At 36.2% G+C, this 27705-nt stretch overlaps 2 protein-coding genes across 2 annotated transcripts in view; one reads left to right on the top strand and one right to left on the bottom strand.

Annotated features, from left to right (window-relative positions):
* The window catches only part of PAK3 (p21 (RAC1) activated kinase 3), a 121170-nt gene that overhangs the window by 63885 nt on the left and 29580 nt on the right, over positions 1-27705 (bottom strand). Inside the window, exons 3-7 of the mRNA XM_037060161.1 lie at positions 26060-26213; positions 23133-23170; positions 18370-18498; positions 17369-17534; positions 3488-3551 (exon numbers count right to left, since the gene is read on the bottom strand). Of these exons, the coding sequence (XP_036916056.1) occupies positions 3488-3551; positions 17369-17534; positions 18370-18498; positions 23133-23170; positions 26060-26213 (551 nt within the window). The remainder of the gene's footprint in view (positions 1-3487; positions 3552-17368; positions 17535-18369; positions 18499-23132; positions 23171-26059; positions 26214-27705) is intronic.
* Positions 12674-14612, top strand: LOC118996644 (syntenin-1-like). The gene is given in 1 exon segment (XM_037060160.1): positions 12674-14612. A coding segment is annotated over 1 exon segment (885 nt). The 5' UTR covers positions 12674-12742; the 3' UTR covers positions 13628-14612.

The following is a 27705-nucleotide window of genomic DNA, read 5'->3' as shown; positions in this document are numbered from 1 at the left end:
GGAGGAGAAGATACAGAGAATAAGTAGCATAGATGGTAGGTAGAAAATAGACGGGGGAGGGCGGGAATACTATGGGAAACTGGTAATACATGGACATGAACAAAAGGGGGGAATGGTGGAGGAGGGGTGTGCAGTGGGGAGGGGAGTGAAGGGGGGGAAATGGGACAACTGTAATGGCATAATCAATAAAATATATTAAAAATAATCTTTAAAAAAAGTTGAATTGGGCCTCTGAGTAAACCATCTGCTGGTTTCATTATTTTTTAAAATGAGGAACTTGCTAGAAATTTAAAACAGAACTTTCTGCAGTGACAAGCAGTATTTCTGCTTTAATTTTTCATTTTAGATTATGAAGGCTTTACAAAGGTATGCAGAAAAAGAGAATTTTTATGTTGCATAATAATTTTTATTATGCTTGGTTGAAGCATAATCATCAACCAAGAGGGGAAAACTCTCTTTGCTATGCAAAGTCCTTTCCTGGCTCAATCATTGTTCTTATAGAGAAATCAGTCTTGCTTCATTATCTAGTATCTGAGATATATTTAAACCATCACTACCTTTTTTCCTTTTTAAAAAATAAATGCTATTTTTGGCTCAGTTGGGTCTTAGGGGGAATAAATAATCAAAACAAAATTGTAACATCTTCTACTCCCCACTCCCCAAAAGACAACTCTGAAATATCTACTTCATGAATTAATTAAATAAATAAATAACTCTCACATTTAAACCTACAACTGGATCGGTGATGTTTATTAGAAATAGAATGTGAGCTATATTTTCAAATTTCTGACAGCTGTATTTTAAAAGTCTAAATGCTGAGATTAATCTTAATATATTTTAAACAATGTATATAAAATATTATTTCAATATATAACCAATATAAAATGTATTAATATTTTGTACCTTTTTTCATTTTTTAGTTTTTGACATGAGGTACATATTTTATACTCCTGGCATATCTCAGTCTGGACCAACCACATATAAAGGGCTCAATAGCTACATGGTTATTAAATTGGGCAGCAAAGATCTGGAATGCTACCTCTTTGTGGATTGTGTATGCCTTCTTATTGTTAGTTCCACCTAAGACCCACCTGATTAAAATAAAATCTAAGAGCTAACTTTTACTTCTTGCACCTTCTTAATACATAATATTGTTTTTACAATCTACCTCATAGTTTATCTTGGGGCATGAAAAAAGCCATTTGAGGCTGGCATATGGAAATGAGAAGTCATGGCTTCCTTGCTTAAGTACAAAAACCAGTTCACCAGAGGTGAAGAAGGAAAACTCCAGGTGGGAAATAATGGGTACAGAAGCCAGCTCTGCTGCTCAATTTAGTAGATTTGTCTTGATATTCTCATTGCTGTCTGTGTAGCCCTCTGTCAAATATTTATCATTGCAGACTTTAAGTTCCTCAAGGGCTCACACCATCAATAGCCATCTATGAATGTGCTGAAAAATAAATTATTCAAATAAACAGTTTCTCTTTTGCACTAGACATATTTTAAGTGCTCTACAGCCACACATGCTAGTATCTACCATATAGGATGGTACAGATATACTACATCTCCATCATCACAGAAAGTTTTATTGGACAGCATTGTTATAGAGAAATGGGTAGACATATTATCTGATTGTTGAACTGATAGGGGGGTCCCTGGAAACCACAAAACACTTTTTTTTAATGAACAAGTGAGAATACCAGTGATATCAAATGACAAAGGAAGAAGCAAAAGCACAAACAGGTATATATTTTAGCCTCCTAGAAATGCAACACCATTATGCCTTTTAATGGAAGAAGATTGGCTATATATTTCTCCCTGAGTTTATGCCTCCCTCTCAGGGTTTTCTTACCTTGATTCCCACAAATCACAATCCCCACAAGTTAGGGGGTAAGATATATCCCTCTTACCCTCTAGCCAAAATGTAAAGAATGCTTCCCATATTCGCCAAGATAACTTGGCAATTTCAAAAGAAACTTTAGTTCAAAAGCTAGGTGGAAATAAAAAATACATAAAAATTATGAAAAGTAGTCAAGCTTATATACAATATATAATTTTTTGAATCTAAGAATTCCAGGAACAGCAATGAAGTGCTGGAAGAAATCGTACATTCCCTTATCAAAAAACAAACACTATTGGCTGAGGGGCTAGCACAATTTTGCAGGCACATTAGAATATCCTTTCCTTCTCAGTTCGTTATCACATCCAGGAGACTTCTGAGGTACTAAATTGGTTCCTGGCATAGTTAATTGGTACACCCAAATATCTTGTCCCATTATTCATTTTAGGACAGCCTTTAAGAACACTTCATTTTTCTTTAAACAAAACTTTTTCCTGTTTCAAACGCTGTTACCTACTCAAGCCTCCCTGCTTACTTTCACATTGAGGGCTGAGAAACATATGTAATTATAGCTGACTTGTAGAACTGATAACTGCTATATTTAGCTGTGGTAAATGATCTAGCCCTGTGGTTTTTATGTCTAACTAATGGTCCAGATTATCTGAAGAACTTTTCCAAAGTTCAGTTTCCTGGTCCCCACTCCATACTTCTAAATTAAGCCTCTGATAGTAGAGTATTCATTCATTCATTCATTCATTCATTCATTCATTCATTCATTCATTTAAATTGTTTAAGTACAGTTTTCTGTCTTTTACTCCCATCCCAGCTCAACCCTCAGTGCTCCCCACCTCCTTCCCATTTCCAACCCCCTTAGTTTTTGTCCATGTGTCCTTTATACTTGTTCCTGTAAATCCTTCTTCCCCCTTTCCCCTGAAATTCCCTCCCCTCTCCCTTCTGGTCCCTGTCAGCCTGTTCTCTATTTCAGTCTCTTTGGTTATATTTTGCTTGCTTGTTTGTGTTGTTGTTTAGGTTCCTGTTAAAGGTGAGATCATATGGTATTTGTCTTTCACTTCCTGTCTTATTTCACTCAGCATAATGCTTTCCAGTTCCATCCACACTATCCCAAAGGGTAGGATAGATGGAAATGATGCTCCCTATTTCTTTTAGGGGCTATTGACTCCTTTCTTCCTTACTTGGATAGTCAATTCTGCCCATTTCTGGATCATTCAATAAGAAATTTCCCTACCCTTACTCTGTCACTTTCCAGTTTGACAAGGAAATAGGATCTTAAACACTATATTCATACAGATGTAAGGGGACAGGGATAAAGGGGGTTTTCATACAAACTAAAGGTTTTTAATAACCTTACTGCTTTTCTAGAGAAATCTATTTGAATTTTCAAAATATACTGGATCAAAATGTCCCCAAAAACTTCAGTGTCAGCCCAACAATGGTGAAGATTCCAGAAGGAGATGTTCCTTGGTAATTATTAATAAAAGCCAACCAGAAAGGCTAACATTGAGTAAGCAAACATGAATATAACCCAGGAAATGAGAAGCATAATTTACCAGAAATCCAAGCTGTTATTGAGTTTCAAGGTATATCTTTGGCATGTATGTTTTGATATTTCAAATAACAATCACTTACCCTTGACCAATTTTTTCAAATCTTGTGTATTTTTTCTTTGGATCACCAACACTCACAATGCTTCCTGAGTAAGGATGGAGAGGAGAGGGAGAGAGAGAGGTTAAAATTGATTGATACCCTTTTACGTAATACTAAAAATTAAGATGCCACAATGACAAAATATTAGAACAACATTCCCATGTGATTTCTATAATTTATATGGATAATGATACATTTTACTAAAGTATCAAATAGTAATATATTAATTAAGGTAATGTTAATAACTATGTTGCTTATATTCAAAATTGATTATGCTTGGAAACAGAAAGGACTGCTCATAACTAGACATTTATTAAAAGTACCCATAAAATGATACTGTAGATTAGGACATAAAAACATATAAGAACTTATACATGCTATTTAATAAAATCCTTATCTTCACACTGGCTGGTACGGCTCAGTGGATTGAGTGCCTGCTGGTGAAGCAAAGGGTATCTGGTTTGATTCCCAGCCAGGGCACATGACTGGGTTGTGGGCCAGGTTCCTGGTTGGGAGTACACAAGAAGCAACCACACATTGATGCTTTTTCCCCTCTCTTTCTTTGCCCCTTCCTCTCTGCCTAAAAATAAATAAATAAAACAAAAGAAATCACTATCTTCTCTGAAATGGAATGAAATCAAGTACTACGCTACATTCAATTATGTTGGACAAATAACTATTAAGCAATTACTATGAACCCATTACTGTGCTATGTATGGGCAATGGGGATGGGCATGGGAAGAAAATCTAATCATAAAGTAAAGAGACTCATGCTTTAAAAAAACACATCCCTGCCCTGGCTGGCATAGCTCAGTGGATTGAGCACGGGCCTGCCAACCACACAATCACGGTTCGATTCCCAGTCAGGGCACATGCCTGGGTTGCAGGCCAGTTCCCAGCAGGGGGCTCACAAGAGGCAACCATACACTGATATTTCTCTCCCTCTCTCCTTCCCTTCCCCTCTAAAGATAAATAAATTAAAAATCTTAAAAAAAAAAACACATCCCTGAACCTAGGACCCTACTAACACTACAAACACCTTTAACAACTTAATTGAAATATGATTTCCATAGAATAAAGTTCGCCCATTTAAAGTATACAATTCAATGGCCTTTAGTAAATTTTTAGAGCTGTACAAATTTACTAAATTTTATTATGATCTAATATTAGAACATGTTCATCATACAAAAAAGAGAACATTCTAAGTCACTTTTCATCTCCCCTTAGATTTTCAATTGATTCCTAGGCAATAGCTAATCTTTCTGTTTCTACAGATTGCTTCACATTTTATGGAATAAGTTTATAAGTCATACACACAAAAACATTAATCTATCATGTTTGAATCTGGAAAAATATTGGTTTTATTATTTGAAAATATCAAATTCATCACTTAGAAGATAAATACTTTCCAACACTCAGAATAAATCCAGAGGAAGTGACATTTGACTCTTCAATACAATGCTCAAACAGGTGCAGAACAACTCTTGGACACAGCATAATGGGTATAAATAAGAGTGCAGCTTCTCGAGGGGACTGCTTTGAAGACAGTCATTTATTTGGATATCTCGGGCCATTCCTTCTTTCTTTTTGGAAGCAAGCATATCAGTATCATTACTTTTGAGTTATAGTTTACTAACATGGCCCCTGTCCTAAAGAAGAGTAGAGAGAGTTAGTGAAATGGGATTTACACACATGAACTAATCAAGAGAAGGTCTGTAGATTCTGTGTTCTTTTTGTGTTTTAATATATTTTTTAAATTTAATTATTTTTCAAGTACAGTTTTCTATTACTCCCATCCCATCCCACCCTCCGCGCTCCCCCCTCCCTCCCATTTCCACCTTTCTCAGTTGTTGTCCATGTATCCTTTATATAGATTTTGTGTTCTAATCATCATTCTTATTCATCCCCTACTCTTCATGCCCAGGACCACTGTCATTGTTCAGGCCCTCAACATCTCTTTTCCAAACAATTGTTCTGGTGGTTATTTACCTCAAAACTCTGCATTTCCTAATTTCTCTCTCATAATGTTGTTGAAATATGGTAACATAAAATTCATAATCTGAGACTGTTTAGTATAAACTGAAATGTATGGTCAACCTATTTCAGAGTGATTTCAATGCATTGTTCTACATTCTTCAAAAGTTTCTCTTCACTAAAGGATCAAGTTCAAATTCTTTAGTCTGCCATAGAAAGCTCTTTACCATCAGGTTTCATCTAGCTCCTACCTGACCAGTCTAGTTTCTTATTCCTCTTTTCTCACTCCCCCCAACTTTATATCCTAGTAACACTATTACTATCCAAGGCTTAGGTCTTTGCAGATGTTCCCCTTTTCTCTTTCCTATTTAACCCATGAATTCCTATTTACCACTTAAATATAATCTCAAGTCATTCTCTGTGAAGTCTTTTCTCATCCTTCTAATGAGACTCATGTGCTTCTTCTTATGGAAAAGAGCCTTGTGTTTTCATCCCTGTAACTTCAGTGCTTAGAATAGTGGCTTCCACTGAACAAATATTTGTTGGCTAAATAATTAAGAACAAAAAATATGTTTCAAGTACTAAAGTGTGCTTCAGACAATGCCTCACATTCATTTAGACAACAGTCCATTTTCTGAGCTAGTGAACAACTTAATTTAAAGCTACCAGTAGATAGTATATCTTTTTTTTAAGGTTTTATTTATTTGCCCTGGCTGGTATAGCTCGGTGGATTGAATGTGGGCCTGTGAAGCAAAAGATTGTGGTTCAATTCCCAGTCAGGGCACATGCCTAGGTTGCAGGCCAGTTCCCAGTGGGGGACACATGAGAGGCAACTGCACATTGATATTTCTCTCCCTTCCTCCTTCTGTTCCCCTCTCTCTGAAAATAAATAAATAAAATGTTAAAAAAGATTTTATTTATTTATCTTTAGAGGGGAATGGAAGGAGAGGGGGAGAGAAATATCAATGTATGGTTGCCTCTCATACATCCCTTGCTCGAACTGGCCTGCAACCCAGGCATGTGCCATGACTGGGAACCAAACCATGATCCTTTGGTTCACAGGCCTGCACTCAATCCACTGAGCTACACCAGCCAGGCCAGAAGTATATCTTGAAAAGTAATTAATTAAGTGTTTCACTCATGGATTGTTAATCAGGTTTATTTTTTTTTTTGGTGGATGCTTGTTTTTTGTAAGAGGAGTCCATGTTTCAGTTAGGTTAAATTATGACTTGTATAATATGTGAGTTATTATAATTATTTTTCTCTTGTAGCTTTCAATCTCAGTCAATTGTGTACTACCATCCATCTATCCAGTAGCCTGAGTCAGAAAACTGAGGAATCTTTGACTCATCCTTTACCTTCACTCCTCACATGCAACTGTTCACTGGGTCCTGGGCCTGTATCTGTTTACCTCCTAGATACTATTTAAATCTGTCCCTTCCTCACCACTACTATTCTAGTTGGGTTTTCCTTACATTTTTTTCTGAGCTATTTCAAAAGCCTCCTAACTGGACTTCTTATTTTCAGCCTCTGCCCACTTCAGTCTAGGCTTCATACCTCTTTGAAGATGCTCTAAGTGTAGACCTGATCATATGATTCTTTGGTCAAGGGGTCACTGATGCTTCCCCAACACCTACAGGGTCAAGTTCAAACTCCTTGGCATGGAATGTAAGGTTCTTTATGATCTGGTTCTTGTTTTATTCTCACATCTCATCTCACCACTTCCCCACTAGAACCCTATGCTTTGATCATAACCAATCAATCGTAGCTCATGATCAGCTCCTGCTTTATAATTTAGCGTCCTCTCCTAAAACTCCAGTCCCTTTATCCACCAGCAATCAATCCTATATTCAAGTGACACTGTATAAGTTAAAGTTGCCAGGTATATGTCTTCATACCTTCTTTATATGCTATTCTTTGCCTGTAATGTCCTTCTTAAGTTGTCTTCCTGGCAAGTGCCTATTCATGCTTCAAATCAGTTTCACTTTTGCCAGTTCTAGAAAGCTTTCCATGATGCTTTTGAATGAAGTTAATAATATCCCTTCTCTGGACTACTGTGTTCTCGCTCTCTCCCTTGCTGTCTTTCTCTGTACTTAATACACCACATATCTATAACTATTTATTTGCCATCCCCCTATAGACTGTGTCTTAAGTACAGAAGCCATGTCTTATTCATTTCTGTATCTTCAGTGTCTCCTCTCACAGCACTGTGTATGGTATATACTGGGTATTCAATAAATGTTTGTTGAATTAAATTCAAATAAAATTATGCATTTTCTTTTATATTCCATTGTATATATGTACCTTTTACAAATGCCCCATATTTTAAAACAGACATTTAAGAATGTATTTTACTTGAGCTATATTTCTAGAACATCACAAATTTAACAGTTTCTGAGTTGCCTTTCAATTTTTCAAATTGTCTCACAGATTTCTACATCACTGAGAACTACCCTTATCAAAGACAGTTATTAATGGGTAAGAACCTGGACTACTTCTTCTTCTTTATTTTTAAAGGAAATAATGATTTTAAAGTCCCTTGAAACCATAGTTCTATTAATTTCTAGTCTTTTAAAAAAAGTTATACTATTAAGTTGCTGAGCAAACTCTTTTCAATATAATGAACAAAGACAAATAAACTTCAGCCCAAACCACTTTTTAAATTACGACCAATTCCAACTGGCAGGGTTCCATTAATGAGGTTTTATGGTAGTAAGTTATTTAACCTTTATTTCCATGGTATAAATGGTAAAATGAACTAGAAATAAACCCTTTCACAAGGATTACCAAAAGACTACCATTTTGATGAGATCCTGTTTCTGAATTTAACTGCTATTCAAATAAAACAGAATCCCCACATCCATAACCTTTCACAGGAGAGTGTTTGCTGCCATCTACTGTTATTAGGTAAGTACACATGAGGTCTTATTTAGTATTCTAAATTACAAAACAAGTTTTCAAAGTGACCTCTTCCATCAGAGCCATTACAATTCACTTTTATATATTTTAATAAAGGTGAAAATTATTGTGACTCAATGGGGGAAAAGTGACAAGAACCAGCAACCCAAAATCAAGAGAAAAAAACATGATAGCAATACCAGAACCACTTCTTACCAGAGCAATTTCCTAAATAAGAAACAAACTATTCATTTTAAACTACAAGGATTTAAGAAATCACTAAATACTAGTATTTGGAACTAGGGTTCATGATGTGGTTTCAGTGACAGAAAAGCCTATCAATATATTCTCTTCCATTTTAAACTAAGTTGAATTCTAACTATTAAAACATTATTTCTTTAGCATAATGAAGGTTTTGATTCGTGAGAAAAAGAAAAATAATTCTCTAAATTAATTTCAGTTCTATCTGAGGGGAAAATAGAATGATTTTTGAGTGAGGAGTGCTAGGGGAAGGGAGGAACAAGAGGAGGTGGTGATTGTGGGGCTCAGAGGAGAACGGCCCAAGACAAATTTCCTGCATTGCACAATTTTGCTGACAGTGCCTTTTGAAAATTCTCACTGAAATGTAGGGGTTTCTTTATGTTTCCAATAGATTCAGACAGACCACAATGAATAAGCTGTGCCCAGGCTATCAGTATGTACAATATAAAACTGAAACACTACCTGTCCATTTCAGCCATTATTGATCCATGATCTAGCCCTTACAATCAGTATCTGCATGGAAGGCAAAAAGCCTGGAGAGGTTTTTATCTGGGCTTTTCACCTCATAGTAATTGGATCCCTGAGACCAAAGGAATAGTCACCCTCACCTCTGCTTATGGTGGAGGGTCCACTCTGGTATGGGCTGTAAGCCATTCCTCTACCTCCCTGTCTCCCTTCCCTATTTCTATTACCCTTCAACACAGGCTTCCCTACTACTTCTCCAAGCTCCAGTAAGGGCCTTGATTTCAAGGTTCTCAAGAACTTCTGTACAGGGGTAATATATCTGAAATTATTCCTGGTTTCAAACAATTTGTTCCACTGGAAGACCTTACACCCCATTTTTAATATAAAAAATATGCTTGCTCCCATTTTACAAAAATAGCATGATAATAATATACTACTACTTATTGTGCTAGGTATCTTATGTACTTCACACTTAATTTTGTCCTTACAAAATCCCTATTATATCAGTATTATTATTATCTCCATTTTTCAGATGAAGAAATTGAAGTTCAAAGTTGAATGACTTGCCTAAGGACACAGCTAGTCTAGGTTTATGACTCAAACTGAGTTATGATTCATTTCAAAGCCTGTCTCATTGTATTAGCTTAATAATGCTTTATACTTATGCAATAAAGTAGTTATTACCACTTATTGAACACCACTTTGTATAAGATTTTATATGCATTATGCTCACTTAATTATCATAATACTATAAATTCAGTACTATTATTATCCCCATGTTTTAGATGGGGAAAAAGAGCCTCAGAAAAGTTAAATAAATTGCCCAAAGTGAGACAGCTAGTGGCATTGGGCTTGCAATTTAAATCTGGCCTTGATTCCAATACCTATCCTTTTAGCCACTGGTACAACTACATAAAATCCAGCTATAAACAGTTAGTGTAGTTATGTAGTTATAAATGTAGTTATGATTTGTATCCCAATTTGTCAGATAAGAGACTGAAGCTGAAAGGGGCTAAATAACTTATCAAAGGTCTCTTAGTGAGTAAGTGGCAGGGAGAGAGTGCTGATGGAGCAGGAATAGGAAAGACTGACTTTGCAGAGTATGCAGTATAGCTCAGCCTGAATCTGAGAAGCAATCTCCCATTTCTTTGCAGGTTCTCTCTTCCAAGTACTTGTAAGTACAAGGTAAGGTTGGCAATTATAGGTGGCCAACTGACTACAGTGAAAATGATTCTTTTCAGAACCAGTAGAGAGAATCTTCTGTCTATTCTTCCCCAATAGAGAAGAAAACAATTCATAATTTAAAATACAATCAAAAGTAGTTGTCTCCTCTTCATTGTGTTGATCAGTGCAGAACAGAGTAAACAACAAATTATTAAGTCTACAGCTCTAGTATCATGACAGTTTTCAAACAAAGCAAGTCTTTGGCCCAAGAATATAATGCTTGTTTCTTTGTCACTGAACTTAAGAAAGCTAAAAAATGCATTTTAATTATAATAAATCTAAAACAAGTACCAAATAACAGTCATTTTCACTAAAGTGAAGCTATTAGATTTTCAACATCTAATATAATCCAATAGGTCATGTCTACATGTACATTTATTTGCTAGAAATAAATCCAAGACTCTATGGTCAATTAATATTTGACAAAGGGGGAAGAAGCATAAAATGGAGTAAAATTAGCCTCTTCAACAATTGGCATTGGGAAGTCTGGACAGCTACATGCAAAAACAAAAAGAAAGAAAGAAAGAAAGGAAGAAAGAAACTTGACCATCAACTTAACACTGTACACAAAAATAAATTCAAAGTGAATAAAAGACTTAAATATAAGTCATGACACCATAAAAGTCCTAGAAGGGAACATAGACATGAAAATCTCAGAGAATAAGTAGCATAGACAGTAAGTAGAAAATAGACAGGGGGTAGAGCAAGAATAGTATGGGAAATATAGAATCTAAAGAACTTGTGACACATGGACATAAACTAAAGGGGGGGAATGGTGAGGGAGTGGGTGTGCAGGGTGGAGGGGAATGAAGGGGGGAAATGGGACAACTGTAATGGCATAATCAATAAAATATACTAAAAATAAAAAAATAAAAATAAATAAAAGAAAATCTCAGATATTCCATGCAACAATATGTTCACCAATATGTCCCCTAGAGCAAGGGACATAATGGAAAGAATGGACAAATGGGACTTTATCAAAATAAAGAGCTTCTGTGCAGCTAAAGAAAACAGCATTAAAATGAAAAGAGAAACAACTATATGGGAAAACATAGTTGTTAATAATACCTCAGACAAGGGCTTTATCTCCAAAACATATAAAGAAACTCACACGACTCCACTCTAGGAAGACAAACAACTTAATTAAAAAATGGGCAAAGGACTTGAACAGACCCTTCTCCAAGGAGGACATACAAAGGGCCCAGAGACATGAAAAGATATTCAGCATCACTATCCATCAGAGAGATACAAAGTAAAACCACAATGCAAATACCACTTTCACACCAGTGAGAACAGCTATCATAAACCAATCAACAAACCAAAAATGTTGGAGAGGTTGTGGAGAAAAGGGAACCCTAGTTCACTGTTGGAGGGAATGCAGACTGGTGCAGCCACTGTGGGAAACAGTATGGAATTTCCTGAGAAAACTAATAATGGAACTGCCTTTTGACCCAGCAATTCCACTGCTGAGATTATACTCAAGAATGCTGAAACACCATTTCAAAAAAACCTATGCACCCCAATGTTCATAGCAGAACAATTTACAATAGCCAAGTGCTGGAAGCAACCTAAGTGCCAATCAGTAAGTGAGTGGATCTAAAAACTGTGCTACATTTACACAATGGAATACTAAGTGGCAGAAAGAAAAAAGGAGCCCCTACCCTTTGTGACCATATGGATGGAACTGGAAAGCATTATGCTAAGTGAAATAAGCCAGATAGTGAAAGAGAAATATCATATGATCTTACTTATAACTGCAACCTAATCAACAAAACAAACAAGGAAGGAAAATACAACCATAGACATTGAAATAAAGAACAAACTGATAGTAATCCGAGAGGACAGGGGAGAGAGATAATAGGGGATAACAGGTGAAAGACCATCAAGGAACATGCATAAAGGACACATGGACAAAGCCAAAGGGGGTAGGTTTGAGGGTGGGAAGCAGGGATGGGAAATGGGGGCTGTTGTGGGGTGAAATGGAGACAACTGTACTTGAACAGCAATAAAAGAAAAAAGAAAAAAACAGGCAATTCTCTGAATAACAAAACTAAAACTATCCAGGCAATTCTTTTGTTTCCCTTCCCTTTTACACATATAGACAGTTGGGGCATGCATACAAAGATGGTAATGGAAATAGTGTAAGCTTCAAAAGCAAACAGATATGAGTTCAAACTGTTTCTGCCACTCATTACTTTGGTGACTGGGTCACTTAAACTTTTTGAGACATACTTCCACTGATCTGTAAAATGAGGATATTAAAATCTACCACAAGGAATTATTGTGAAACTTAAACTTGATAATGTATGTAATGGGATCACTACAAAAAGTGCTCAATAAAACTCAGTGCCAGTGACCAGAGGCAGTGGCGGCTGTAGTGAGCGGTTCCTTGCGGCCTAGAAAAGTCCTGCAAAAATGTCTCTATACCCATCTCTTGAAGATTTGAAGGTAGACAAAGTAATTCAGGCTCAACGTGCCTTTTCTGAAAACCTTGCCAACCCAGCAATTTTGTCTGAAGCATCTGCTCCCATCTCTCAAGATGAAAATCTCTATCCTAGATTGTATCCAGAGCTTTTTCAGTACATGGGCCTGAGTTTAAATGAAGAAGAAATACATGCAAATATGGGTATGGTCAGAGCACCAACTCAGGGGCACTTGGTAGCAAGACCTTCTAGTATGAACTATATGGTGGCTCCTGTAACTGGTAATGATGCTGGAATTCATAGAGCAGAAATTAAGCAAGGGATTCGTGAAGTCATTTTGTGTAAGGATCAAGATGGAAAAATTGGGCTCAGGCTTAAATTGGTAGATAATGGTATATTTGTTCAGCTGGTTCAGGCAAATTCTCCAGCCTCATTGGTTGGTCTGAGATTTGGGGACCAAGTACTCCAGATCAACAGGGAAAACTGTGCAGGCTGGAGCTCTGATAAAGTGCTCAAACAGGCTTTTGGAGAGAAGATCACTATGACCATTCGTGACAGGCCCTTTGAATGCACCATTACTATGCATAAGGATAGTACTGGACATGTTGGTTTTATCTTTAAAAATGGAAAAATAACATCCATAGTAAAAGACAGTTCTGCAGCCAGAAATGGTCTTCTCACAGAACTTAACATCTGTGAAATTAATGGATAGAATGTCATTGGATTGAACGACTCTCAAATTGCAGACATATTGTCAACGTCTGGGACTGTAGTTACTATTACAATTATGCCTGCTTTTATCCTTGAACATATTATTAAATGGATGGTACCAAGCATTATGAAAAGCCTGATGGACCACACCATTCCTGAGGTTTAGAAGCCATGACACAGTGGAAACTTCGCTGAACTTCTCCAGTTTACTACTTCGGCAACTTAACTTTGTATTATGCACGTGAAGCTTTCTAGGAGCCAGACAGCATATGCTGCATGAGGTCCTTTCTATCTGACATTATGGCTGGGAATCTTAACTGATCTGATACCTTGTTCAGACTTCAAAATAGTTGTAGCCTTAACCTGGTTTAATGGATGTGAAACCGAAAAGATTTACTGACTTTCATAGATGAGTATCTCTACTGGAAACCTAATGCTTTTATAAGCCATGATATTATTATAATGACTAAGGCAGGCTTTGGCATTGTGTTAGAACCAGTCAGCTTTATTGTAAAATCAAGTAGTGCTGTCCTACTACTTAGTTCTGAGGTATATTTGCATTTTTACTGTTATCGTAGTACATTTAGAACAGTTGCTTTAGGTAGTGGTTTTTTCCCCTCTTGGTTCTGTGTGTGTGAGTGTAGTGTGTGTCTGTAAAACATCAATTAAATAAAACTGGTTTCATTCCATGTAAGCATTATACAGTGTATGTAGGTTGCAAGAGATTGCATTATCATTAAATTCTTGACTACCTTCACTTAATATGCTTGAACTGCCGCCTTAACTATGTTAAGCATCTAGTATAAAAGCCAAAATATAACTATTGCTACCTTTCTAAGACCCAAAATGCAGTTCTGCATTAAGCTGAAATTACACTAGCCCAAAACAAATTAGTGGTATATACTGAGCTATACATAGCATAGCTGCTTAGATGCATTAGAGGTTTTCTAGTCATTGTGTAATGGAAACAACTTCTCACAGTTACTGGTATCATTTTTCTGAGAAATGAATCACTGTATATTTAATGTAAAAATTCTTATACTAAGCAGAATAAACTTTTGACTTCCTTTTTTACAGTAGATTAAGTAGGATGGTGTCTAATTTTGACATTTCACTTTAAACATGATGTAACCTAGCTACTTAGGGATGGTCTTACAATGTCCTGGTAATTAGTTCCATCTCCTGAGTCCCCCCTGCAAACACAGTGCATGGACACTTTAGCCTGATTTTCTTCTTTTTTGGTTTATACCTATTCCAATTAAATATGTATAAATAAAGTGAAAATTCAGTAAAAAAAAGTGCTCAATAAATGGGAATAACTACTTTTGCCACTACAACATGTTGGGGACTTCCCTGCCGGGTTTCAGGAGCTGAAACCCACCATGGCTGAGGCTGAGTGAGTGACCCTTGGACCATAAGCCACTAAAGAGATAAAGCTTATCTCTCTGGCAGGAGCACTGCTTCCACTCCTTTTTCCATAACTGGCCTCCAATGCTTGATCAGTTAGCCAATGATGGGTAAGATTCCCCAAGGGTAGAATCACCTAAGACAGGCATGATCATGTGGAGGCCACAGGGAAGGACTTGGGGGGCTATGGAGAAAGAGGGTGATGAACCCTCACCCCTCAGCTTTGACAAAGCCTGAGTCCTCAGTCTGTCTATGAGAAGTCTCTGAGAATTCTTTGTCTATCTGCCACCTCTGCCTAACTTAAGCCTGAAAACAATGACAGAGGGTGGTGCAGCCTTGTGCTCGGAATGGCGGGTTCCCCAGGTGATCTAGCATGAGAAAGAATTCCTAACAATCCTGTGAAGCCAGCTTTGCTAAGAATGTTTTTAGTTAAATGATAAAGGCCCGAGCAGAAAAATAGTTTATGTTACTAAAGTTCTGTAGTCTTTTAGCTGATAGACCCTGATTTAGAAGAAGCCCTAATGGCTCTTTGTATACTATCTACTGTTTACTGCCTGTAAATGATTAATAAGTTGTACCTGAACTCTTGTGCAAAAAAAAAAAAAAAAAAAAAAAAAAAAAAAAAAAAACACAATAAAAGTCCGTCTAGGCAAGGGTCAGTGCTCTCTGTCCTTGAGAGAGTTGCCAGGCCACTCCAAGCTGCTCTCCCTTTGAGAGGGTCACCAGGCCTTTCTGAGGTTCTCCCCCCTTGAGGGAATAGCTGTGCCATCCCTTTTCCTGCACAGGACTCGGTGGTCTGTGTGAATTTGTCTTGATCATCCATAACTCCATGGGCACTGCTGGTCAGTGCACATATCAACAACAGATAGCTGGCATTACACTAGAGGTATATTTAAGCATGTCTGCTAAATTCAGTTGGCTAAAATTCAGCAACTCCATTTTTAGTGCTCACAGACATCTGTAGCACAAACCTTTGACTTTCTAAAATACTTTGAGCTCAGAATGTCTCATCCACAGCATTGTTGATATTTAGGGCTGAATATTCTTTGTTGCAGAGGGGAAAGGAGGGGTGTTGTCATTTACATTGTAGAGTATTTAGAATCATCCCATACCTATTCCACTAGATGCTGGAAGCACTCCTTGTGTCATGACAATAAACCTGTCTCTAGACATTCCCAAATGCCCACCAGAAAGCAAAATGGCCTTACAACCACCTCTATGGAGTATTCTTAGGACCTATAACTCCCCTAAGATGCTCTCTTCCTTTTTGAGGTATTTTAGACAGACATTTGCTTGAAATAAAATGACTTCCTATTCTCTAATTCTACAACACTTTTAAACCTTTATTTCCTTTTTATTGTTGTTCATTTAGTTGTCCCCATTACTTCCCTCTGCCCTACCCACCCCTACCTCCCACATTCAATCCTTATCTTACAAATAAAATTGTAAGTTTCCTGATGGCAGAAAATTGTTTTTCTATTGTTTCCTCCAAAGTGTCTGGCATAGAACTGTCAAGGAAGAACCCAGTGAAGATATATTTGTTTGCTTATTTTTTTCATCCATTCACTCAAGAAGCATTTGTTAAGAGCTTTCATGTATCAGACACTTTATCAGAGCTAGACATAAAGGGAAAGAAGACACTATTTCTGCCTTTGAGGAGCTCACAGTCTAAGTGAAGGAAGGAAGCAGACTAATATGATGTAATATTTTATGCCATAAAGGAAGCAAAGAAGAGGAACACTTAGAATGGGAAAGACAGGGAAGGACTTCCTGAGGAGGAAACATTTGAGCTGAGTTTTGAAGATGAGCAGGAGTCAGAATGAGGGGACTGGGTAACAACCAATTTGTTAAAGGTTTTTGTAATGTTAAGTTTAATGAATATGAGTATATTTCACAGACCTTTACTCTTCAGCAGAGAATTTTTTTAGGTCTTTTTGATCCAGAAAGCTAACTGGAAGAGTGTTTTGCAAAACTGGAGTAAATGTGTATGCACAAGCATATACACACTAATGACACTGTGGCAAAGAAACTGCTTGCATTTGTTGGCCCTGTCTCCTCTTCACAGATACATGCTCCTAAATTAAGGAAAAAGGCTATATTATTGTGGCTGCCAGTTTTGACTGACCATGTTGGGTTTTGATTGATTTATTTGTCTTAATTGATTAGTCAAATCAGAAGCCTTGGGGTATGATCATAAGATATGTCATCAGCCTATTTTAATCCTTTTGGGAGTGTAATTTTAAAATAAAACTTACTAAATTAATCTTGTCAAGTTTTCAGCTTAGTTGATTTTTTCAAGTGAAAATATTTAGTTTCTATGAAATCAAAATTATGAGGTAAGTAATGATCTAAAATACACAGTGAGTCCCCAATTTTAAACCACATGACTTCAGGGAGCCTGGAGTTCATGCAAGCAGATTCAAACTTCTAAAGGATCAATTCTCATTCTACTTTATGAGAAACCATTCCATGAAGAAAGTAATGATGGCAAAAGACTCACTTAGCTTCTCTAGAATCTCCTCATCTGTCATCTTGGATTTTTTCCTTTGCCGATCTGTGTTTCTATACAAAGTACTAGAATTGGTGTTCTCAGCAGAAGATGGTGTGACTTCTTTATTTGGTGCTGCTGGTGATGCAATGGAATCAAGCACAGAACGAGTGTAGATCTTAAAGGCAAGAAAAATAGTTCTATAATTAAAACAGCAGGGTAAGGAAAAGATATAAAGTCAAGACACTGTCATATCAGTGAGGTTTTTAAAATTAAGATAAATTTTAAGGAGCTTTAGGCTCACAGCAAAATTTAGCGGAAGCTACATAGATTTCCCATATACCCACTCACCCCATTCATGCATAGCTTCACATATCAGCAACATATCCTTACCAGATTGCTGCATTTGTTACAACTGATGAACCTACATTGACATCATAATCACTCAAATTCCATAATTTACATACAGTCATTGTGAGTGTAGTACATTCTGTGGGTTTGGAAAAATGTATAGAGACATTTATCTATCATTATTGTAACATGCTGAGTATTTTCACTGCTTTTAATATTGTCTGTGCTCTGCCCACTCACCCCTCCTCCTATCCTGCACCTCAGCCCTCAGTCAATTTTTAAAAACAAGTGATTCCCATTAAAAAAGCACTTTAAGTTGCTTCAAGTACACTGCCCTTAGAAGCTCTGAGGATCTAGTCCTTTGCTACCCCCATATATGCTGTGCTAATTCTGGTACTGGTGCCTCTGCTTATGCAATTCTTCCTAACTGATTCATAGGGACTTTTTTCTCCATGTTAACATCTGTAGGAGTTTTATAACTTAACACTTATTTGTATATTGTTTGGTATTATTCTCTATTATCACATGCTAACCTTGCATCCACAAGTTTTGGAACATAGTAAGATGTTCAATAGGTACTAGATTATTAACTAGATTCTGACCGTGTGACTGTTCCCAAGGATATCTTTTGAATAATCTGGAAATAGTCACTTGTGACTTACTGATTTTGTATGCTCAGGTCTTGGTGCAATAACTGGTGGGGGCTCATTGTCATCTTCTTCTTCTTCCTCTTCATCTTCCTCTTCAGATACAGGAGGAGCTAAAGGAGGCTCTGATGCTGTTTTTGTACTCTTATGACAAAAAACAAAGTTAAAAGACCTGGTATTAACTCCTCATTGCTTTCCTTCAAAAATGAGACAAGGAAAATAAAATATTTAACTGTAGAGTTAACAGGGAACTGCATCTGTTACAAAGGAGCAGAACCATCTAAACTTTGGTGCCCAGGACCTGCCCCCATTCAGAAATAAATCAGGTCATGGTTTAAACAGCATGAAATTTAAAAAATGCTATTTTTATTTTCCACTGAATTAAAAAACAGTGAGAGATGTTCATTTACTATTTTAAAGTTCAATGTTTTTTGAAATCAATGAATATATTTTAAAAATCAAATTAATTACAATTAAAGCTTTGAATTTGTATACTATATCCATTTGTATATTGACAGGTTGTTAAGGAGAAAAGGGCTATTTTGTGTTTAAAAATCTGAGCATATGTATGGATATGGTATTAATATAGTTCTACAAATACTAAATACAAGCAAGCCCATGAATATTTCTTCCCCATTCAGCCTCCTGAGATCAACCACTAACAGAGTAACAGACATGAAGGTCTACATAAATAATTATTCTATCTTAACCAATAGGTAAATGGTGATTTGTAACATTAAAAAATGCAGTAATACCAGCACTAAAATAACAACAACCATAGCATCTAGGGTCACTTCTTGATCATTTGGTAAAATGGTATCAAAGCTGGATTTTGAAAGAACTATGCTTATGGATCTCAAAGTGTGGTCCCCAGATTAGCATCATCAGCATTATCAAGAAACTTGTTAGAAATGCAGATTCTCAGGTTCCATACAGCTCTATGAATAAGAAACTTTTGAAGTTGGGCCTTGCAATCTTTGTTATAATAAGCTTTCCAGATGATATTGATACAGGCTCAAGGAAAAGAATAACAGCCTGTTTACCAAGACTGTCTTCAATTCCTTCATTTTACTGTATTTGCCAATCCAAAGCTATTTAACATTATTTTGACCTACAACACTGTAGAATCTTAACTTGTTCCTTACCTTGCAAGACCTGTTTCAAAATCAGACAGCTATGTGCTAAAACCCTATAAATATTCTCCCTTAACATCCCCTTTCTAAGACACAGCTAAGACTATCAGGGTAGGTCTCTTTCTTACTGCTATAAGTTTAATAAACAGCTTGATTAACAGGTTTTCCTGGTGGCCTTTTTGGGAGCCAAATGTGTAATATTGCTACATTCTTCCTTCCAGGCTAAGAATAATTATGTCTAAACTTACAAAAATAAAGATAGATGGGAAGCAAGTAAAGAATTATTTTTCTTTTTTAAATTAGGTATTAGTTACATTCTTATTATGCTATACACTGGGACAGGGGAAGTAATTCTTGACCTGAGTTGGGTCCTGGACTCTTAGAATTCTGAATGGTTTGGCTTATCAGCCTCCCCCGCCCCCCAAAACAAGGATATATATGCTCTTATATATAATTTCAATGGTTCATAGATCTTCTGAAGCCCATTCATGAACTTCAAGTTATAAACCCTGCTCTAAAGAGTACACTAGCTAGAGGAACTATCTCAGAAAACTCTCTTTTGTTTGAGCTATTTTTGTTTTTATTTATGTTTATTTCTTTTTCAATTTTAATTGTTAAAGGTCAAAGGAATTAGAAATGGGGACTTTGGAGACTTTAGATAATGCAAAGTGTTATCTGTGGGGCATTTTTGGTGTTCATTTAAAATTCAGATATCAAAGTTCTGTTTAAGATCTACTATTAGAATCCAAGTGGAATCTTGGATTCTGCATTTTAAAAGCCTACCCAGGCAATTCTGATGTAAAGTGAAAGAAGTAAGAGAACCAATAATCTAAATGGACAAAGTTAACTGGTACTGAAAATCAAAATCATTATCTGTCAACTGTACATCCAGATTCTCTAGGTGCAAATCATGGTGTATTCATATTATTGCTGTTACCTTTTACTTGGAATACTAGTCCAAGATTCTAAATGCATTGCTTCATTCTCAATAGTACAATAAAAATATAAAATATTTTTAAAATCCTCAAATTGAAGAGTAAGTCTATGAACAGTATTTAGCATTTAAATACACTAATACCAAAGAAGCAACCATGAGTAAGCAGTAAAGCAGATGTCATTTGACTATGGGAGGTATTTCTAAATTCAATATTAATTATATAGACAGTATTTAAAAAACATTTGGTGAATACAATATTGCTTCTGCTTCAATTCCCACTATAGTAGCATAGCTACTAGAAGATACCAAAACTTGTGATCACATCAGGCTGTCTATATGCAGTTGTCGATCCCATTAAATCAGACCCTGTGAGATAGCAAGGACCACTGGGAGTATTCTAATACAAAATAATAATAATAATAATAATCATCATCATCATCATCATCATCATCAGTGTGAAGTCTTCCCTTAGAACTGTAAGGAGGACACAAGGTACAATTCTCCATTCCTAAGTAATTGAGTCCCACTGAAATGTTTCAACCTGAATGTAAGAGTCTAATTGAGTTAATTAAATCAATAGAAATCCAACCTTAGTCAAGCAGTGCAATTAATTAATTATCCCCACCTGGAAGTCTTGCCAGCCCTTCAGACTCAACCCATCCAAGAAGAAACTCAGCATCTTCTAACAGAAATTTGCAACTCCTGAAAGATGACATGCTCATCTGGCCAAACACATATCATTCTAAGCCTGTAATCATCTTTGTCATCAACCTTTTCTCTAACATCCAGTCAATAAGCTAAACATCTCAGGAATTTGATTTTAATCTCCATTCTCCATTCCTACCTCCACCATCTCACGTAGGGCCTCATTACCTCTGGCCTAGAGTCTTGCAATGCTCCCCCAATTGTATGGTCTCCTTTCATCCAGTCTCAACTTCAGTCAATTTATTCTGGACATTTGCTGTCAAACTACTCTTCTCAAAGCATAAGCTTTAATTATCTAACACTCCTGCTCTAAAAATTTTCAAGAGCTTTCCATTATACACTGAAGAGAGCCAGATTCCTTAGAATATCATTTAAGTGCCTCTACAATTTGGCTCCCACTTAACTTTCCAGGCTTAATTCCTATAATTCACTTTCTTGCATCTCAGTCTTCATTCAAACCTACACCCCTTTCCTTACTACCATGTCCTTTTTCATGCTTTTTCTTTTGTGTAGAATGCCCTTCTCCATCTTCACAGATCCAAATCCCATCTGACCCTCAAGATCTAACCCAAATATTCTGTTTTATATAAACTATTTTCTAACTCAACCTTGAATAAATATGGACCAAGCACTACTTTGTACCAGGCACTGAGCTTAAGCCCTTTAGAGAAGGGCTTCCTTTAACTTCCCCAGCTAAAAGTAATCTCTTTTCTCCGAATTCTCATAGCAAATGAACATATTTCATGGTATATAACATGATCCATATTGTATTGAGCTTGTTTATGTTCATATGCTACAAATTTCCTAGTGATTTTAAGGAAGCACTTGAATAACATATGTTTAATAAGTGAATACCCAAGGATTTTATCTCCAAACAGTGAGATCATCAGATTTTTCTGAGTTGATAGAATATTTTGGTCATTATGTAGATTAGTTTTAATATGAGAAGCAAAAACCAGTAGAAGCATACTAAAACAATGCCAACATCTTAGGAAATATTAACTATTTACAAAATAAAAATCAATGCACAGACCATCCTAGCAGATTGGTATTTAAAATAACTGACCTATGAAAAAATAGCAACTATTTATTTGCCAAGATATCCAGCCAGTATTATACAATGATGATATTGATTAAATCAGGGACATGGAATGTTGGTATTTTTGTCTTTCCAACTTTGCTATTACTTCCCTTCACATCCTGTTTTCAGTCATGGCAAAGAAAAAGGAGAAGGGGACATGACCAGTGAGAATATGAGGGCTATATTCTCTTTTCTTTTGTATAATCTGAGCAAGGTACAAGTACTATCACCTCACAAGCCTCAGTACATGAGCCTTATGTATGGAGAGAGGAAGTTTTTCCTCTTGTTGCCATCTAAAAATAATAGTAGTAGTAGCTTACACTTAATAAACATATAACATGTTTTAGGTATGTACTAAGTATATCATATGGATTATCACATTCAATATTCACACAATATTTAGGAGGTATGTGCTGTTATACCCAATTAAAGCTGAGGAAAGAAAGGTTCAGAGGAGCTAAGCCATTTTCCCCAAATCACTCAGCTTGTAAGAGGAGAAATAAAACTAAACACCTATGCCCAGGACCTTAATTCCTTTTTAATTTTTATTTCTAATTGTGGTAAAACATATATAACATAAAATTTAACATCTTAACTACTTTTAAGTGTACAGTTCAGTAGTGTTAAATGTATTCACATTGTTGCGCAACCCACTCCAGAACTCTTCATTGCAACACTAAAATGCTGTACCCATTAAACACTAACTCCCCACCTCTGCCTTTCCCAGCAACCATTTTTTGTCTGTATGATTTTGATTATTCTAGATAACTCATATAAGTAGAATCATACAATATGTATCTAAATTATACTTTTAAAAACTATTTTTAAAAGCTTCTACATGTAAAAACTAGATCTGCACAATTGCATTCTGTTGGACTACTAGAAACAGATTACACAAAACTGTTTTCAATTTTTTACTTACCGAAGGATGGGCAGCTATGTATCCATGTGCACTCTTATCTGAAAATTGAAGATAAAACTATCACCTTTGTTTCATAAGGACTTTATTTTTAAAAAACATATTTAAAAAATCTGCATGAGTTTAGCCAAGATAAAATTCTCCAATTCAGTATTAAATAGATATTATGACAAATGGCATAGTTTCTACTAATATAGTTTGCACCCTTACATCCTCAGCATATTACCACCATGTCATTTATAGACCTAAAATGAAGGCCTTCAGTGAATCTCATCTACATGGAGAAATGTTAAGATTATGTACTCCTGGATTGGAATGATTCTCTACAGTAGTCACCCCCACAATGTGGTGGATACATTTAAGCCTGAAACCTGAGATAATACCAAACTCTATGTGTGTGTACACACACATGTGCACACACAGCAGGTCCCTGAATAACTTCATTTTGTTCAACATTGCTCCCTTATGTTGATGAGATGCTGTAGAAACTTAACACTTATTTATATCTATTAGCCTATGGTAAAACTGGTTTCATTATATGTTGCTTGGCTGCAGTTCCAAGAACCTATGGAAGACATTCAGTGAAAATTTACAGAATCTAGGTTTTCTGTTTATGTCTTCTACCCATAAATTTAATACCTTTTCATTTTAAATAAGCACCCAGTATATACTGTGACTGTAACTCTTGCAGTTTGAGTTCTGACAGCAAAACTAGCATGGGTTTCTTCACAATTATGAGTAGAAGATTCATTCTTACCATAGATCTTAGCAACTTCAACATATGATTTTTTTATTTCCGTATTAAGTTAAGAACTTTCACCTTTTCACTTAAAGAAAGCACTTTTTGGCTTTTCTTTGGTATATCCAAACTGCCAACATCACTACTTTTGAACTTTGGGGCCATTATTAAGTAATATAAGGCTTACTTGAATACAGGCATTGGGATCCCACCACAGCCAATCTGGTAACCTAGAGGGCTACTAAGCAACTAATAGGTAGGGGGTGTGCCCAGTATGAATATGCTGAACAAAGGATGATTCACATTTCAGACAGGATGGAACAGGATCATGCAAGATTTCATTTTACAACTCAGAACAGCGCACAATTTAAAACTTATGAGTTATTTATTTCTGAAATTTTCCATTTAATATTTTTAGACCATGGTTGATCGCGGGTAACTGAAAAACCACAAAAAAACAAAACCACAGATAAGGGAAGACTACTGTACATCTATATCTAGAATTTGTCTGCTACTTCTTCTTTTCCTTTTCTCCTCTCTGCCTCTTTTTCCTTCCTCCCTTCTACCCACAATTCTTCTCCCCTACTCTTCTCCTCCTCATCCTATTAGTCATTTGTGGCATTAGAGCATCCAGAAAACATGGTGGTATTTCACTCTACTGAGAATAATGTAATAATTCAGATACTGTTGAGTTTCAACATACTTTTTAGGGGATTTTTTTGTAGGTTGAGAGAATTCAAAACAAAAATAAAAGCGTTAAAAAACAGTGGCAACTTGGAATAAAGACAAATTCTGATAATCTGAAAAGTATTAATGGGTATACTGAAGTGATTTCTTGAATGCATCTTTGGTTCTCATCACCTATGTTCTATATTGTACTTGGAGCATAGCTGTAGATTCCTTACATTAAGCACTTCTTGATATGTCACATAAAAGATAATTAATATTATCTCTTAAATATGTTATTGCATGTGATAGACTAAATATCATTAAAAGCTCTCCTTGATGGCTTTTTTCTTTTAGGTTTTTGCCATTGGAAAACAGAAGTTAATCTTCTCACTAAAAAGAGTACCATTTAGCATGTAAATTACCATATGTCTTTAAGTTTGGGCTTTGATATTTGATATGGCCAAATCAGAAATCTCTCCTTCTAAGTGTATTATTGCACCATTCTTAAAGAGATCAAGCTTGCCCTAAACTAGAACCAATGCCAAAAGATATGGGCTCTTTAGAACTAGGGCACTAATGATAATACTCTCTTTTTTCTTTAGATGTTAAATAGGAAATTGTTTTAGCATGACCAGTGTGGCTCAGTTTGTTGGAGTGTTGTCCATAAACCAAAAGGTCATGGGTTAGTTTCTCAGTCAGGGCACATGCCTTGGTTGTGGGTTAGGTCCCCGGCCAGGTATGTATGGGAGGCAACCAACAGATGTTTCTCTCACATTGATCTCTCTCTCTTTCTCTCTCTCTCTCCATTCTTCTCTCCCTGAAATCAATAAATATATATGCTCGGGTGAGGATTAAAAAATGTTGGAGAAATTATTCTAGAGAGGCAACCTAGATAATCTTTCTTAAAACATAGAAGTATTGTTTCGTATGTGTATTTCAGTTGCTTATAGTGCAAATTTGAACATCAAAGCATCATATAAAGGCCAGGTCTACAAGCTAGCAAGCAAACTTAAAATTTTGAAGACACATGGCCTTTCACCCTCTTAGAAATAGTAAGCCATGATTTCTTTTTTGAGGTCTAATCAGAATAACTTGGCAGCTGTAAAATTTGTTCTGTGTTATCATGGTTCAATTCAATGTTTCCAAAGAATAAAATAAATTTCAAAAGGCTATGGTTTGATTCATATATTTTTTACTTCATAAACACATCACAGGCCTGATCCTAAGTATCCGAGTGTCTTCATATTAGTGAAGAGACAAAAAAATTGTAATTGCTGATTCAAACTGACAATTAATGCTTTACTGAACAATGTTCTTATTTCAGTTCTAAAATTACCCAAGCATTGTAAATCTCCTAACACCAACTTCAATTTCCAACTCACGTTTTGGTTTACTTCTGTTGAACTCATTTGGAGAAAGAACTAGAACTGACTTCAAATGCCCTACAGGTGTTCTGTTCTAATCCTGATCCTTAATTAAAATTATTTTTTTTCACTTTTTGACAGCCTAGATTTACTCTTACCTCCTGATGTAAAGCTCATGTATTTCTGGTTGTTGACTGTTTCTTTGGAATCATAGAATTTTAGAACATCTAGAACAGCTTGTGGGTTCTTCTTCTGTTCCAGTTTTGTAATGTTGGAGGTTTGGAGTAATCGTGCCCATTGTTCAGGAATTCCCTGTGGACAACCAAAGGAAAAGAATGGCAGATCAGAACATTCAGCAGCTACATTTTCTGGTCCAGTAAAGTTCTTCACCAAGAAGCCCATGCTACCTGTAGGATTATACTTGGGAAACTGAAGTTACACTCTAGATTTATAGTTAGTAACTTAATAATGCAATCATTCCCTTTTCTAAATAAAACACATAGGGAAAACTAGGATCTAACTTAAAAAAGGTGGGTGGGAGTATGACTGTGATAGAAAAAAAAGCACATGAAATCACCTCCATATTAACTCTGCTCATCCATGAAATGATGTTTACAGCTTAACTTAGTTTTTTCTGGTGACTCAGGGCAGACATAGCAAGACTTCTCTCAGTTTGCACACAGCATAGTATAGTGCAGATCAATAGACTTTATTTGAGTGGAATAATACAAGCTGTTTTTTTCTGGGTATATTGTAATTCGTATATATTTTTAAATAAAAGAAAAGCCTCACCCTTGGTCAATTCATACTTTGTGATTATTAAATATAATTTGGGGGGGTCTAGAGCTTTAATAGAAAAGTTGATTGAGAGGAGACAAAGAATTGTGGAAAAGCAATAATCACTGAGATGCTAAACAGTAACATAATGCTGCTTTGGGCACTTTCCCTGCAGCTTCCTGGTCTCCTCCCTCAATCCCCTCCTCCCCACTGCATTTACTTGCCACATAGAGGAACCTGGGGACTGTGACAACTATGCCAAAGCCTTATAAAAATTTGCAATAATCTGAAGCATTAGAGCAGAGAGGAAGGAGTATTTGGAAATCTAACCAAGGAGAACTGCAAAAATTATATATAGAGGTTAGTTTTGCATTGAGCATTCAGTATTCTTTCCTACTTGTTCAACCTACAGATGTCCCCATTTCATAATCATACAACCTCCAAGAGCAACTTGGAGCAAGAAACAGACACACTATTACTGAAGTGTGGCTTTGTCCTATGAAGTCTCGGCAAAACAATGTGTGACGTGGGCCTCCAGAGTTTGGGAATGAGAACAAAAAGGTGAGATAAGCCAAGCAACAACTCTACTGCACACACATGAACCTGCTGCTGCAGTGCTATGACATCTCAAAGAAGCACTTTGATGCAAGCTTCTTTTGGGCCTGTGACGCACCTCTGGGAGCTTCCCTGGGCACATCTGTGAGCCATAGAGATCTGGCTGTAATGGACGTAAATAAAGAAAGAAAAGAAAGTTAAAACAGAATGTGGGACAACTTAGAAGGTGGGAGGAGATGAAACCAATGGGTCTGAGTGGGGGAAGGTAATCCCATCTAAAGTGGGGCAGTTATGAAAATAGGGAGGTACTAAATCAGGGGCAGAACAGGCTATAGGGCAACAGATTAAAAAAAAACACAGAAAACAACAATGTTCCAAAATTTGGATGCATAATTCCACTTTTGGCCAGATGTTTCCTCCATAAATATGCAATAATAATTATCATTAAATGACTGGAAAAATCACTAAAAGC

The sequence above is a fragment of the Sturnira hondurensis genome, unplaced genomic scaffold (assembly GCF_014824575.4).
Source record: "Sturnira hondurensis isolate 20B ecotype Veracruz unplaced genomic scaffold, ASM1482457v3 Scaffold0011391, whole genome shotgun sequence".
Taxonomy (NCBI): domain Eukaryota; kingdom Metazoa; phylum Chordata; class Mammalia; order Chiroptera; family Phyllostomidae; genus Sturnira; species Sturnira hondurensis.
This window is presented reverse-complemented; position numbering and strand designations above follow the sequence as displayed.